The sequence below is a fragment of the Amblyomma mixtum genome, chromosome 1 (genome assembly GCF_055824585.1).
Source record: "Amblyomma mixtum isolate Tamu chromosome 1, ASM5582458v1, whole genome shotgun sequence".
NCBI lineage: Eukaryota > Metazoa > Arthropoda > Arachnida > Ixodida > Ixodidae > Amblyomma > Amblyomma mixtum.
The window spans coordinates 83,612,665-83,626,427 of NC_143012.1; the positions used below are offsets into that span (position 1 = coordinate 83,612,665).

The 13,763-nt window shown below is 46.8% G+C and overlaps 1 protein-coding gene across 1 annotated transcript in view; it reads right to left on the bottom strand.

The window, feature by feature from the left end:
- Window positions 1–2,772, bottom strand: part of LOC149367009 (dual specificity protein phosphatase CDC14C-like) — a 55,835-nt gene extending 53,063 nt beyond the window's left edge. The window contains exon 1 of the mRNA XM_089553597.1: window positions 2,229–2,772. Within this exon, the coding sequence (XP_089409723.1) occupies window positions 2,229–2,280 (52 nt within the window). The 5' untranslated portion in view covers window positions 2,281–2,772. The remainder of the gene's footprint in view (window positions 1–2,228) is intronic.
- Window positions 2,773–13,763: the final 10,991 nt, after the last annotated feature.

Consider the following 13,763-nt stretch of genomic DNA (forward strand, 5'->3'; position numbering starts at 1 on the left):
ATTACTTCTCCTATATCGTTTTATTAAGTTGACATTATATAGATCGTGTATTGGAGTTATGTGGAAGGCATTAAAAAGGGGTTTTGTTGTAACGTCGCGGGGGATGCTTGCAATGCTTCTTATGGCTCGTTTTTGGATTACATGTAACCTGTTTAAGTTTGAGAGTGTGGTAGTTCCCCATACCGTGAAACAGTAGTTTAAAAGGGAAGCAAACATGGAATTATAAAGAATTAGTTTCACTTTTTGTGGCAAAAAATAGCGCAGTTTACTTAACACACCAGTTATTTTTGACAGCTTGTCCGCTGTTTTATCGACATGTGTTGACCACGATAAATGCTTCTCAAAATATACTCCAAGGCTTTTTACGACAGGGACAACTTCTAAAGGCACAGACCTAATCCGAAGTGAAATGTCGCTATCGCATACTGTTTTGTTTCTTGGCCTGAAAAGCACGACTTTTGTTTTATTTATGTTTATAGATAGTGAGTTTACGATCGACCAATGATTTAAAAGATGTAAACACGTGTTTTCTTGTTCAGTCAGATTATGTATATTGCTAGAGGTGAAAAATAAACTCGTATCATCAGCATATATTATAATTTGGTTGGCCTTTGGCACACTTGCCTACTGTTTACCCAAAGTCATGTTGTTGTGCAAGTCCACCGACATATAAACGTGGCCTTAAATATCTACATATATGAATGTCATACAAAGCCACATGTTAATAATTCTGTTTAGAACCTCCACCAAACATCCTGAACATCTAGCAGGTGTATCATTCCTATCACATCTTCATTATTTGAATAATTATTCTACTCTGTACAGTATGTACTGTGAACTGTAGATGTCCAATAAATTTAGGCATTAAGCCTGTGGCACATATCCTCAGAGCAACAACAAACCAGCCTAAATTTTAGTTTCACTGAAACCTCTGGTCACGTGATTAAAAAAAAAAGTCTTGCAAAGCCACAGCGGCAAATATTTGCTCAAGGCAAACACTGCCAGACTAATTAATGACGCTGCAGTGCTAGACTAATTAATGACACTGCAGTGCTCGGCCCATAAATTTGTCAGTACTCTGTGTGCTGCTTAAACTACACGCCCTCAATGGACAAACTGCCTGACTCCAGACAGTGTGCCTCTCTTGTTGCACAACTGCTTCGTTTAACAACCTTCTAAGATGACACAATATGTTTCATTGGTACACATGTGCACAAGGGTGCATACGTAAGTCTGCAGGCACTTCTATTATCAGAATGCATTTTGCCTATGGAATAAACCAAGTTTACGCCAATATGTTAAAATCAATACTAAATAAGTTGAGATAGCTATGCAAGCAGTACACATAAACAAGCAACAAAGCAGAGGAATGATGCTGAATCCTCACACGCACAACATAACAACGCATGACCCAGATAGATCCCTGCTTTCCGTCATTAAAAAACGCAAAACTGTTGCTCCACAAGCTGCCTTCTACTACGTTTTTCGAGTTCCTAGCCTTCTTTAAAGATACCTAAGAGCGTACAATCCTCAGCGAGCTCTCGGAGTGCCAGCAACACCTGAGAGTACACACACAGCGCGGGACTCGACCACCCAGACTGCGCCAAGCCACGACGGTCTCCGTAATAGCCGCCCTCCAGAAAGGTTGTTTCGTGAATGTCATACAGGTCCCCATCTTCCCATCGCCGGCCTTGGCGCTACATGATCGTGCACGCCGCGAGCGGATTCACTGAACGAGGACCTGGCCTCGATGCGGGGTCCCGCCGTGCAGCCTGAGCATCGGAGCGCGAGCTTCCCCGCCGTTTTCTCTTCGCATGCGTGCAGCTCTTATTGGGCACGGAAATCGCTCCAGTGCACAGCTCCTACACACACTGCCTTTTGCAAAGAAACAACAAACAAAAAATGTCACACAACGCACGTCCGAGCACGGAACTGTGCGCGGCTTACGGCAGCCAGGCGACCGCGCGTTCGTACTACGTTGGATGATAGCCGTCAAGACAGCGGGCTAGACGCGCGGCAGCCGCGTGTCCGCGTCGCCCGAACGCGACCCCACGGCGGCCAACGCGGCAAGCCGCGAAACCTGAGCGCCGCTGCGGGCGTCCCAAAACGGCCAGCCCCTCCGCGTCGCGCCGTCCCGATGGGCGTGCGCGAGCCCCTATCTCGCAACCGCGTCACAGCGCCGCCAAGTTTGACGCGTCCCAACGACGGGCAACGGCTACTCGACTCACCGGCGATGATCTCGGCGATGTGGAGGACGGCGTCGCTCTTGATGTCCTCCATGGCGCTCGGGGCCGTGGCGGCGGCCGCGGCGGCGGGGTCGTCGTGGTGTGCGCTCAGCTGACGGCTGCTGCCTGGGCGCGCATCCCCCGGGGGCCTGGCGGGGTCGAGCTCGAGGGGCGGCGGCGGCCGATTTTCGACGCGGCGCAAGCGGCGGCCGCCCACGCCGAGCAGCCAATTTGGGACGGCCTGTCACCCGCCGATGGTCGTCGCTGGCGGCTCAGCTGCTGGGCCCCCTCAGCGCACGGCCATCTTTTCACCCGCCGTCATCAGAAAAATTTTCAAAGGGCCCGTGAGCGGGTTCGAGCGGCCGCCACGTGACCCGGCGTGGCCAATCGGGAGGCGCGCGCGCTCTTCCTTCTTCAGGCCGCCATTAGCCCCGACTGCAGCAGCGCGGCAGAAAAGGAAGAAGCCGCGCAGGTGTGTGTGGTGGCAGCGGTGGCCGAGTGGCCGCCGCACACGCGCCGGTGATTATGCGGGGGTAGCCGCCGCGGACGGAGCTGCACGCTGGCCGCCGCCGCTTGCGCAAAGGAACCCAGACGTCGACACGTAGGAGCGCAAACCGGTAGCGGTTTCGGTTTCGGCGACACGCCCTTCTGTTGCTGCTCGCGGTGCGAGCTCCCGAAGCGACGACGCAGGAGGGATGCGCATACGTGAGAGCTGCTATGAACGGCATCACATGGGTCCGTTTGTTGTCCCGAAGAAAAGGACGAAGGAACGATAGAGAGATCGTTCGTACAATGGTTCAACAAAGTTCAAGAGTGAAGTTTATTGTACTCCGAGCGACTGGGGGTTTATGAAACGTGGTGACGTTATTTAAACGTGTGAACGACTACTGCGAAATGCAACTAAAATAACGATGAACGAAACCGAGAAAATGCGATCAGTGGCTAGCCAAGGAAATATTCGCAGAGGCTTGCCTAGCGATCGAGTGTTTCATTTTGAGTGAAGGCATGTGGAAGTCGCGATAAATGAACGCCTTTTGAATGCCGTCGGCGCCTGTCCGCGCGGGCTCGGTCGTAAAATATGCGCGCATGTCACGATGCGCTCCCTCCTCCGGTGGCTTCACGCCGCTCCGAGAAGCGTGGGTGAGGATTGGTCACCGCGGCCGATGAGGCAGACCGCCGGGTGTGGGCGGGACGAGCCAACCAAGCGCGGGCGACGCGCGCAATCGCGTTCGTGCTCATCGACTTCGGAGGCTGTTCGCTGGTAACCAGTCTCGGAGGCCATTGTCGTCGCAGCGCCCTGTTGCCTATCAGCGCTCGTCCGCGTGCCCTCTTTTGTATTTTGTCTTTTTCGCGCTGTGCCACCAACAATATGAAGACCCCCACCCGCACTTCTTCCTTCGCCACAAAATCAAAATTGAAAACGTTTAATTTGTTGCTCCGCAAAGCTTCTTCCGACAGTGGTGAGAAACTTTCTTGATTTTGCTCCAATCAAAGCAAAAAAAAAAAAAAAATGAAACTGGACGTCACAAAAACTAAGCTGAAGCCAAAGAGAAGCTTAACGCAAACCTGCTTTCAATTGCCTCCAAGAGCTGTTCAAACATATAATGATGCTTTTTATTTTGTTTTATTTTATTTCGTTTCATTTTTGAACCCGATGTCCCCTGTACTGCCGCCTTGTTCATTCAACAAATCAAAACTGAAATATATTCCAGTTTTGATTACAAGAGCTTGAAAGCTGGAACCCCAGTCTAAAAACTCGGTTAGTATATTCGAATATATTAGTATCAAATGGCAACGAATCTCAGCTCCAGTAATGCTTTTTGAAGTTTCATTTATGCTTTTTCATGATGACGGGGGACACAAAGTGTCTCCTAATCGTAGTGCACGTTCAGTGCGTGCTATTTTTGTCGCACCCAACCCCAGAAAATGTGCACTCAGTCATAAGTTTAATTCCTAATTCTGCTGGTACAGATCCTCATGCAATGCACCCCGAATGCAGATGAATATAATCGCCACAGTCACGCACTATATTAACTTCTTAATCAGGGTGGCTGTGCATCACCTGTATAAAACCTGAACAAACTAGCGCTTGGCATGAGCCAGAAAATACAATTCGTAGTGACGTGATCATATCATAAGCATAGTAACAATTAGAAATAGTTCGAACATCTAGCGACCGGAAATTACTCTCCTATAAAATAAATGATCCGATAATGATTTCGAGTATGTCCATTGGTCTTTACCGACGATGAGAAACGACGCTGCTGCTAAACTGCGCGGTTTTCAGTAGGATAACACTCGTTCCAAGTTGTTTTAAGTTGTTGCGACTGCTCTACCTGTCGGCGGGTTGTCCTTCCCGCCACTCAGGGCCACCATACCGGTCTACTGCAACTCCCTATAGATGGCGCAACGGGCGTCCGTCAGGAGAAAGGAGGGGAGCACTTTGGCGGCAAGTTTGAATTGCCAAAATGGCAGAAAGGGCGCTAAATCTGTGAAATAGGTATATAGCTAGAATACACGTTTCCTACAAATTATATTATGACAGTATCATCAGTCTGACTACACCCACTGCAGCGCAAAGGCCTCTCCCATGTCTCTCCAATTAACACTGTTCTTTGTCAGTTGCAGCCACCGTATCTCCGCAAACTTATTAATCTCATCCGCCCACCTAACTTTCTGCCAGCCCCTGCTACACTTGCTTTTTCTTGGAATCCACTGATCAAGAGGCTCTTCAAAATGACCTCAACCGCGTCCATGAATGGTGTGACCTCTGGCTAATGACACTAAACGCTAAAAAATGCAAACTCGTCTCATTTCACCGTCAACGCAACCCTCTTATTTTCTCCTATACAGCTGCCAACTCATCCATAGAAAGCGTCCAATCGTTCAAGTACCTCGATGTAACACTCAGTAGGCTTCTTGGCGAACACACATTACCACAATCATATCTGCTAACAGATCTTTAGGATTCCTAAAACGTCATCTTCGTCGTGCACAGCAGCAAGTGAAACTTCTAGCTTACAAAACCCTTATTAGACCTAAACTCGAGTACGCCAGTCCCATCTGGAATCCACACCAAATATACCTAACAAATGCACTTGAATCAGTTCAAAACCGCGCCATTCGCTTCGTTCATTCTGCATATTCATATACTATCAGCGCTTCATCTCTAAAGAATAATTCCGGTCTCGAAAGCCTTGAAACTCGCCGTCGCGTCGCCTGCATGTGTTTGCTCCACAAGTTTTTCCATAGCACTCTGCATCAAACACCTTACATTTCTCATCCGACCCGCATATCTCACCGCACTGCACACCCGTTTCAGATCGCCCGGCCTCTCTTTTCTCTTTCTCTCTTTATTTCCTTTCCTTTCGAAAAGGTAGGAGCCGGGACTAAAAGCTGTAAGAACAGCTTGACAGGGGCCCCGGCCCCCTACATGGTGGCACTGCAGCGTGTCGGAAACAACATAAACATAACAAAGGAAAAATAAATACGCATACATATTACAGAGGCAATATAGTTCAAGCGCAACAAAAAATACAAATTCAACATTGCAAGGCAAACAACAGTTTGTAACGCTTCAAACACAGAAAAAAAGAAAACAAAGAAAAAAAAATAGATGAAGTACAATGTGTTGGACATTCTGGACACAGTATGTAACGAATTGAAGCGACAGTAAATTTCTACAAGGGACATGGGTACAATATTTACAGCGCAGAAAACTTCTCACATTACAAGATCTAAGACAACTATAGTAATTTCTGCCGACAGAACAGACTAATGGTATGTTTAGGTTCGTATGCTGGATCGAAATTCGACGACTCTAAACTATTGAGTAATGTGGGAGTAATATATTTCAAAGATTGCGTATGGTATGAGGTGCGAGGTGTAGGTACAAGCCATTTTTCCTTGTGCCTCGTAAGGCGAGGTCTGGCGTTTTCTTGTAGTTGGGCTAAAGATATTAAAAAATTACTTTTTTCTTTCACAAAAGATTTATATATTAGCATTAACCTATAGTTATATAGGCAAAACACTGGGAGAACATTATATTTCTCAAAAAGGGGGGCCGAGTGGTGCAAAAAAGACACATTAGCGATATACCGAACTGCTTTTTTTTGAAGTAAGTGCAGTTTTTTTAAGTCAGTCATACCAGTCGTGCCCCAGACAATAATACAGTACTGAAGAATAGATAATACTAGGGAATTATAGAGAATAATTTTAACCTTGGTAGGCAAAATTTCTCTCAGTCTCGCAATAACACCAACAGCACTGGATATTTTCGATTGAAGGTACTCAACGTGTTTGTTCCAAGTTAAATGCTTTGAGAAATGAACACCAAGTATTTTCACTGTATCGACTATTTGGATGCGATCTGTACCTAGACGTAGATTCAATGAAGCCAGCTGATGTTTTCCTTTTGGTGAATATAAAATTGCTTGTGTTTTAGACGGGTTTATCCTTAAACAGTTTGCGTTAACCCATTGGTGTAAATCGCCAAGCGCTTTATTCGACAGCAATTCAATGTCTGCTTCTGTCTTGCCCTTAACAAAAAGCGTCGTATCATCTGCGTACGAGACAAACTGAGCGCTGTCTGTGCATCGAACAATGTCATTGACATAGATAATGAATAACAGTGGCCCAAGTATGCTTCCTTGCGGGACTCCAGTTGATACAGCCAGCACGGAAGATTTACTGCCATTTATGTCAACGTACTCTATCGCGCACTGCAACTTTTTCAGGTTCCTTCTTTCCCCGCACCATTGCTGACTGGAATGCCCTCCCCGCCGATGTTGCCGCCATCACGTGCCCACCTTCATTCTTATCTGCTGTAACCACTTGTATCATACTGCAATGACATGTATTTATTATTGTTGAATATACTAACCCACCCCTTATGTAATACCCCCTGAAGGGGGTCTTTAAGGTGAATAAAGTGAAGTGACCCTTATGGACCAGCTGTTGTTATCTTGCATCCGCATTACATGCCCTGCCCAAGCCCACTTCTTCCTCTCGATTTCGATTAGGGTGCTCTCAACCCGCGTTTGTTTCCTCACCCGCCCTGCCCTCTTCCTGTCCCTTAACGTTGCACCTATCATTTTTCTTTCCATAGCTCGCCTCGTTGTCCTTAACTTAAGCTGAACCCTTTTCGTTAGCCTCCACGTTTCTACCCTGTAGGTGAGTACGGGTGAGATAAAGCTGCTGTGTACTTTTCTTTCGAGGGATATTGGTAAACTGCCATGCATGATCTGAGAGAACTTGCCGTATGCGCTCCACATCATTCTCATTCTTCTAGTTATTTCCCTCTCATGATCCGGATCAGCCGTCACCACCTGCCCTAAGGTGTATTCCCTTCCCACTTCCAGCGCCTCGCTACGAATTGTAAACCATTGTTCCACTCTGAGGCTTTCTAACATTATCTTTAGTTTTGTGCATATTAATTTTTAGACCCACAGTCCTGCTTTGCCAGTCTCATTCATTGATCATATTTGCAGTTCATCCCCTGAGTGACTTAGCAAGGCAATCTCATCAAGGAATCGCAGATTGCTAAGGTATTCTCAATTAACTCTTATCTCCGACTGTTCCCAATCCAGGATACTTCTTGTAAAGAGACGATGAAAAGTGACAGAGAGATAGTGTATCCCTGCCTGACACTCTTCGTTTTTCGAATTTTATTGCCATCTTTATGGAGGTGGCTGTGCAGCCGTTATAAAAATCTTTCAGTATTTTTGCACACGGCTCTACTACACCCTGATTCCGTAACTGCACAGCTGCTGAGGTTTCGACTGAATCAACTGCTGTCTCGTATAATCTGTGAAAACTACATATTGAGACTAGTCACATCTGCGCATTTCTCCATCGCCTGATTGATAGATGATATAGTGGGAATATAATCTATAGTCAAGCAGCCTAACACAAGCCCGAAAGCCTGCCTTCTCATCTGGTTGATTGAAGTCTAACTCATTCTGTTATCGATTGCCTTGGTAAATACCTTGTAGGCAACGTAGAGTAAGTTGATCGGTCTGTAATTTTTCAAATCCTGACTTCCGCTTTCTTATGGATTAAGATGATGTAAGCGTTCTTCCAAGATTACAATGCGGTCGAGGTCACGAGGCATTGCGTATACAGGGTGGCTTGTTTTTCTAGCACAATCTTCCCTTCGTCCTTCAACAAATCTGCTGTTATCTGATCCTCACCAGCTGCTTTCCCCCTCTGCATTGCTCCTAAGGCTTTGTTTACCTCAACTTTCATTGCCAGTATTAATTTATCTCCTACCTGCGGCTGCGGCGGTGGGCAGGCTGCGGCGACATCACAAGCTCACGTGACCTCTCTCGACCAATCAGCGAGTATCATGCACACGCCGCCATTTTTGTGGAAGGTGAACTCTAATGCTATCGCATTAAAAACACTTGTGATGCCCCCCCCCCCCCCCCCCCCCCCCCCCTGTGCTTACAAGGTCAGCCGTGGTGTTGGTCTTTACTTCTGCCGGGAAGCGTAGTTTTTTAAAAACGTAGAGCACGATTGCGGCAAGCATTAATATGGGACGCTGAATCATACTCATACATTATTTGTTGCTTTTCGTGCATGTTCTCTGATTTAATGCATTTACCGGTATGTCCGATGTAAATCTTCCCACATGACAGAGAAGAGGCATACACCCTTCCAATGAAGCATGTGATGTAGGCCGCCTCCCCTTACAAAAAAATATTTAGACGGTCTATAGACTCTCCATAGACTTCTGTCTATGAAGACTCTCTGTAGACAAATCCTAGAGAACAGTCTATAGGCAATACAAATGCTATAGACAGTCTGGTTGGTTGGTTTATAGGGTTTAACGTCCCAAAGCGACTAAGGCTATGAGAGACGCCGTAGTGAAGGGCTCCGGAAATTTCGACCACCTGGGGTTCTTTAACGTGCACTGACATCGCACAGTACACGGGCCTCTAGAATTTCTCCTCCAAAGAAATCCAACCGCCGCGGCCGGGATCGAACCCGCGTCTTTCGGGACAGCAGCCGAGCACCATAACCACTGAGCCACCGCGGCGTAGACAGTTTACAGATTTATGGCCTTACGCTTTTAGTAGAATTCTGTCTATAGACAGTCTATATAGGCCATGAATAAACAAAAAGTATTATATACTGGAATGCATAGAGTCTATAAGCAGTCTATAGAGTATCTATAGACCATTTTTATAAGGATCTGCTTTATTTGGCTCGGCCATCATCCTTTTACTTACCGTTCCAGTTTTTCACTTCTGGTACAGGCCTTCGGAAATAGCTGTCAACAGCGACACAGAGAAACCCGATGTCAAAAGCCAGCGCACCAGATAGTCGGAGCTTTCCTGCATTTGATTCACACATGATTATCTGATAACCGATTCCATAGGAATGCTATACGTCTTTGCATTCTTCAGGAATGCGCAGACAGAATAGGCAAGAGTTCCTGGTGGTTTGTCTCATGTACGCGCCCACCTGTTTCCGTAAAAACCATGCACCAAATGGCTCAAAGAGGAGTTCGATTGTATAGCAACTTCATAAGTGTTTCTCTCACAGCTATTGCCAGCAAACTGCACTTGGACCGCCTCAAAGACCTCGAAGCAGGCAGGCAGGCAAATTCGGAAGCCCGTGCTCTCCGAAGCAGCGACGTTTTAGTCGCGCCAGCTCACGGTGCGTGCTTGTTTACGGCGAGTCCTTGAAAAGAAAATACGTCGTGCCTTTATGCTGACGCTTCGTGACGAGAGAGATGGCCGATTTCGAATGCGAGGGAGAATTCGGAGGGCAGAAAGCGCGTAGGTGACCTTGTGCACATGGCTTATGTGAGGAAAACGTGGACTCGAAACGCGGCACGAAACGGCCTAAAATTTAGCAATGCAGAGCATGCCAGCCAGTGTCGGCGCTGACCGACATGTCTCAAAAGTTGACATGTTCAAATGGCTTTGCGGGTGCGTATACTTTATTTTCGCGTATAAAAGACGCGACTTGTCGGCGTACTTCAGGGGGATAATATTAATATTACAATTACGCATTGCCGATAAGTCATGGAATTGAAGCCGCGGGCTTCAACAGCTAAGCGTCCGCCAGCAGAATCTGTAGAACGCTCGAGTCGACGCCCGTGAAAGGCGTATGAGTGTTTATGTTTGTTCGATTGACTGACCGACCGACCAAACCGCTGACTGACTGACTGACCGACTGACTGACTGACTGACTGACTGACTGACTGACTGACTGACTGACTGACTGACTGACTGACTGACTGACTGACTGACTGACTGACTGAGTGGCTGTGGGATTGACTGGCTAACTGACCACTGATTCATTGACTCGCTAACTGATTGGCTGGCTGATTGCTTGACTGAATGAGTGACTGATTGACTAGCTAACTGGTTGAGTGACTGACTGACTGACTGAATGAATGGATGACTGACTGACTGATTGGCTGACTGAGTGAGTGGCTGTGGGATTGACTGGCTGATTGACCACTGATTCATTGACTCGTTAACTCAATGGCTTGCTGATCTCTTGACTGAATGAATGGCTGACTGATTGACTGACTGGTAGGCTGGTTTACTGACTAATTGACTGACAGCCTGAATGACTGACTGGCTGAAGGTTGAATGAAAGATGGGCTCGCTTACTGATTGAATGATTTACTAATTATATTGTTTCACCTTAGCTCCCTTGGTTCCAACAATTTTGTGGAATCTGATATTTTAAAGGGACAGTGAGAAGAGCTCTATTAATATTTTTTTTATAGCAAAACCCAATAGTTCGGCATTTCATGGCTTTGTTGCCAGTTGGCCGGCAGCGAAAGATGCATTTATTTCTAAGAAATTTGGATGCGAAGTTCAAAATGTTTTTCCCGCCGCTCTGATTCAAACTTGGGATTGTCTTATGACGACACAGGACTAAGTGACGTGAAACATGACGTGCACATGACGTAACGCAGACTCCGTGATTTCTGGCGGCCAGCAGAGCGGCCCAGCAGCAGCCGAAAAGGAAGCTACCGCCGGCCGCACGTTGAAGGCATCTATCTTCTTTTGCGGCCGTCGCTACCGTCGCTTCGTTTACGTTTGCACCGGCGTTTTGCCAGCGTGACGATGGATCTCGTTCTCGAAGTCGTCAACGAAGTTCTCGCAAATAGACACCTTTAGCATACTGTGTACCTTGTTACCGTTAGCGGAATACCGGGAGCCCGCCTACCGCCGGTGAGCAGGCGTTGATTGGTCCCGATGCTGCAGGCGCGCGCGTAGCTGCTGGGTACGTGGCGCAATCTGGCGGCGTCAAGGAGATTTGCGCATGCATTAGCTGCGCCTCAGTGATTCGTGGCTTCTCGTGTCCCAGTTTTTGTTCTAGCAACACTGTTTTGTCCTATGACGTCATCACGCTCGTACTTGCGAGTTTGGCCTGTGGCGGCGATACCTGCATTTTGGTTCTCTCTCTTTTCTATGTTACAAGAGCTTTGTTGTCAGTATGAGTGACGTTTTTGTAATCAGGAGCTGGTATTCTGTCGATACAAGCCAACTTCAATTTCTATGCCTCATAGTTGTAAGCAGGCGTTGTCGACAGAAATGTCGCGCTTTTCAATTGGTCAAAATGCTCGTGACGTCACTGTGCGCGAATTTCAAACGGGGCCAATTGTACTTTGGCTAGTAACCATGCAACCAATTAAAGGGATGGTATAGTGATGCTGCAAGTATGGGACTAAGTTGAGTTAATGAGTAATTAACCAATTAGCCTACTTAACCTTTCCAGTCAGACCACAGACAAATACGAGTGGGAAATTGGTCGAGTTGGGGAATCGAACAGGGTCTCCGGAGTGCGAGACCAGCACGCTAACCACTCCGCCATGACAGCTCGATGGTTTGGAATGAACAAAGGCGCTTCTAGTGAATACGGTGTCTTCGTTCACTCCCATCTTCGCTTCCCGTTACGGAAAGGTTCAGGTGTCCACCGAGACAGATACATTTCCTTTCCTCAAAAACCAATTTACCGACGAGCAAGGCGTAGAGCCGAACCGGCGATGGCGTTTTGTGGACTCCCCGCGTTGCAAGACGCTGTCGCGTTCCTCTCTTAGAGGCGAAGCTTAACATCTCAACAACACATCAGTGACACAAGCAGCAACACCGCGCCTAAGGCTTTCGCCTCACCGCACTTCAGGTCAACAAAGTGGCCCCCAGAATTTTTTTGACTAATTATGTGAAAACTTTTCTGCGTGATGCAGCAAAACAATTTTCGTGCCGCTTATAATTTTGTAGCAAAATATCACATTCTTCAAAAAGCTATGCGTTCAAGGAAGGTCAGTTTTAAGGAAGGCAATGGCACGCAAAGGAGTACGATTTTCAGCGTGAAAATTTTTCTGCTTTTATATCGGTTCTTCAAAAAAAAAGTTGCTGTGGCTTAGCAAAAAAGTGGTTGTGGCTCCACTCAGCTGAGCCAGGATATACAGAGTGAAAACTCTGTTAAGCATGGTTACACGTGGTTTAGATTTGGTTACTTTTTTTTTCAAGACTTAAGCGAGAGCAAATCACGTGATGCATCACGTGCCACAGGTGCAATACCGAGCGTCCAGAGCTGCTCACGTGGCTGCCAAGCGCGCAGCTATGCGTCGATGAAGAAGATGAAGGCACCTGTCACGCGCGATTTTGAACATGCGGCGCGCCTCCCATTAGAGGTCAAATCTAAGAGCCAGATGACCTTCAGGCTAAAAATAGAAGGAGTAGAGCTTTCTGCTCTAACAGGGACTAACAGGAGGTGAGAGGTTAGTCTTTTTGGGGACTAACTGACTTGCCACTGCAGTTCTTCCTTTTCGGGATTTATTCTAAAGGGTCGAACTTTTGGTCCCCTTGCAAAAGGGTGCAACAGTTAGTCCCCGGGAGCAGCCGTTCAAAGAAAAAATGCAAATGAAGCATGATTCACAGCGTAATTTAGTGCGGGATAGTTTTCGACAGCAGTTGACACATATAACAATAAAAGAAAAAGGTATAAACACACATGAAAACACCAGTAATCGCACCAACAACCTTTGCATTGGAAACCGGGCACGGATATGACTGGGCCACCACAAAAGACGGTGTGAAGGCCTTAATGCGAAGCACATACTTCGCCTGAGTTTACCGCTCGCATTGTTATCAAGCGTATTGCTGTTTAGAGCACAGTATGGTGATTTTGCTGTCATATGCTATTGCAGAAAGCTGCGGTAAGCCTTAATGCGTACGCACAGCGGTCTAAATCGCTTTTTGGCAAAAAAAGAAGTGCTAAGCCGTGTATGCATTACGACCGGTACTTCACGACCACAACAGTTATTTTCTTTTTGTTTCCTTTTTTATTGCGGATAAAATGGTCTTATTTCTGTCAACTGCACATTACAGTCTGCTGAAAACAAATATAGAAGGCCGTGGTCACTTCGTTTTTTGTTACTGGCGGACAGTGGTGACGGAGAATTTACTGCTTGCCACTCGTCGTTTCGCTAAGCGTCGCCGATATTTACACAGCATCCCATAAGCTCGTAAACAAATGGCAACGAGATGAAACTACGTATACAAC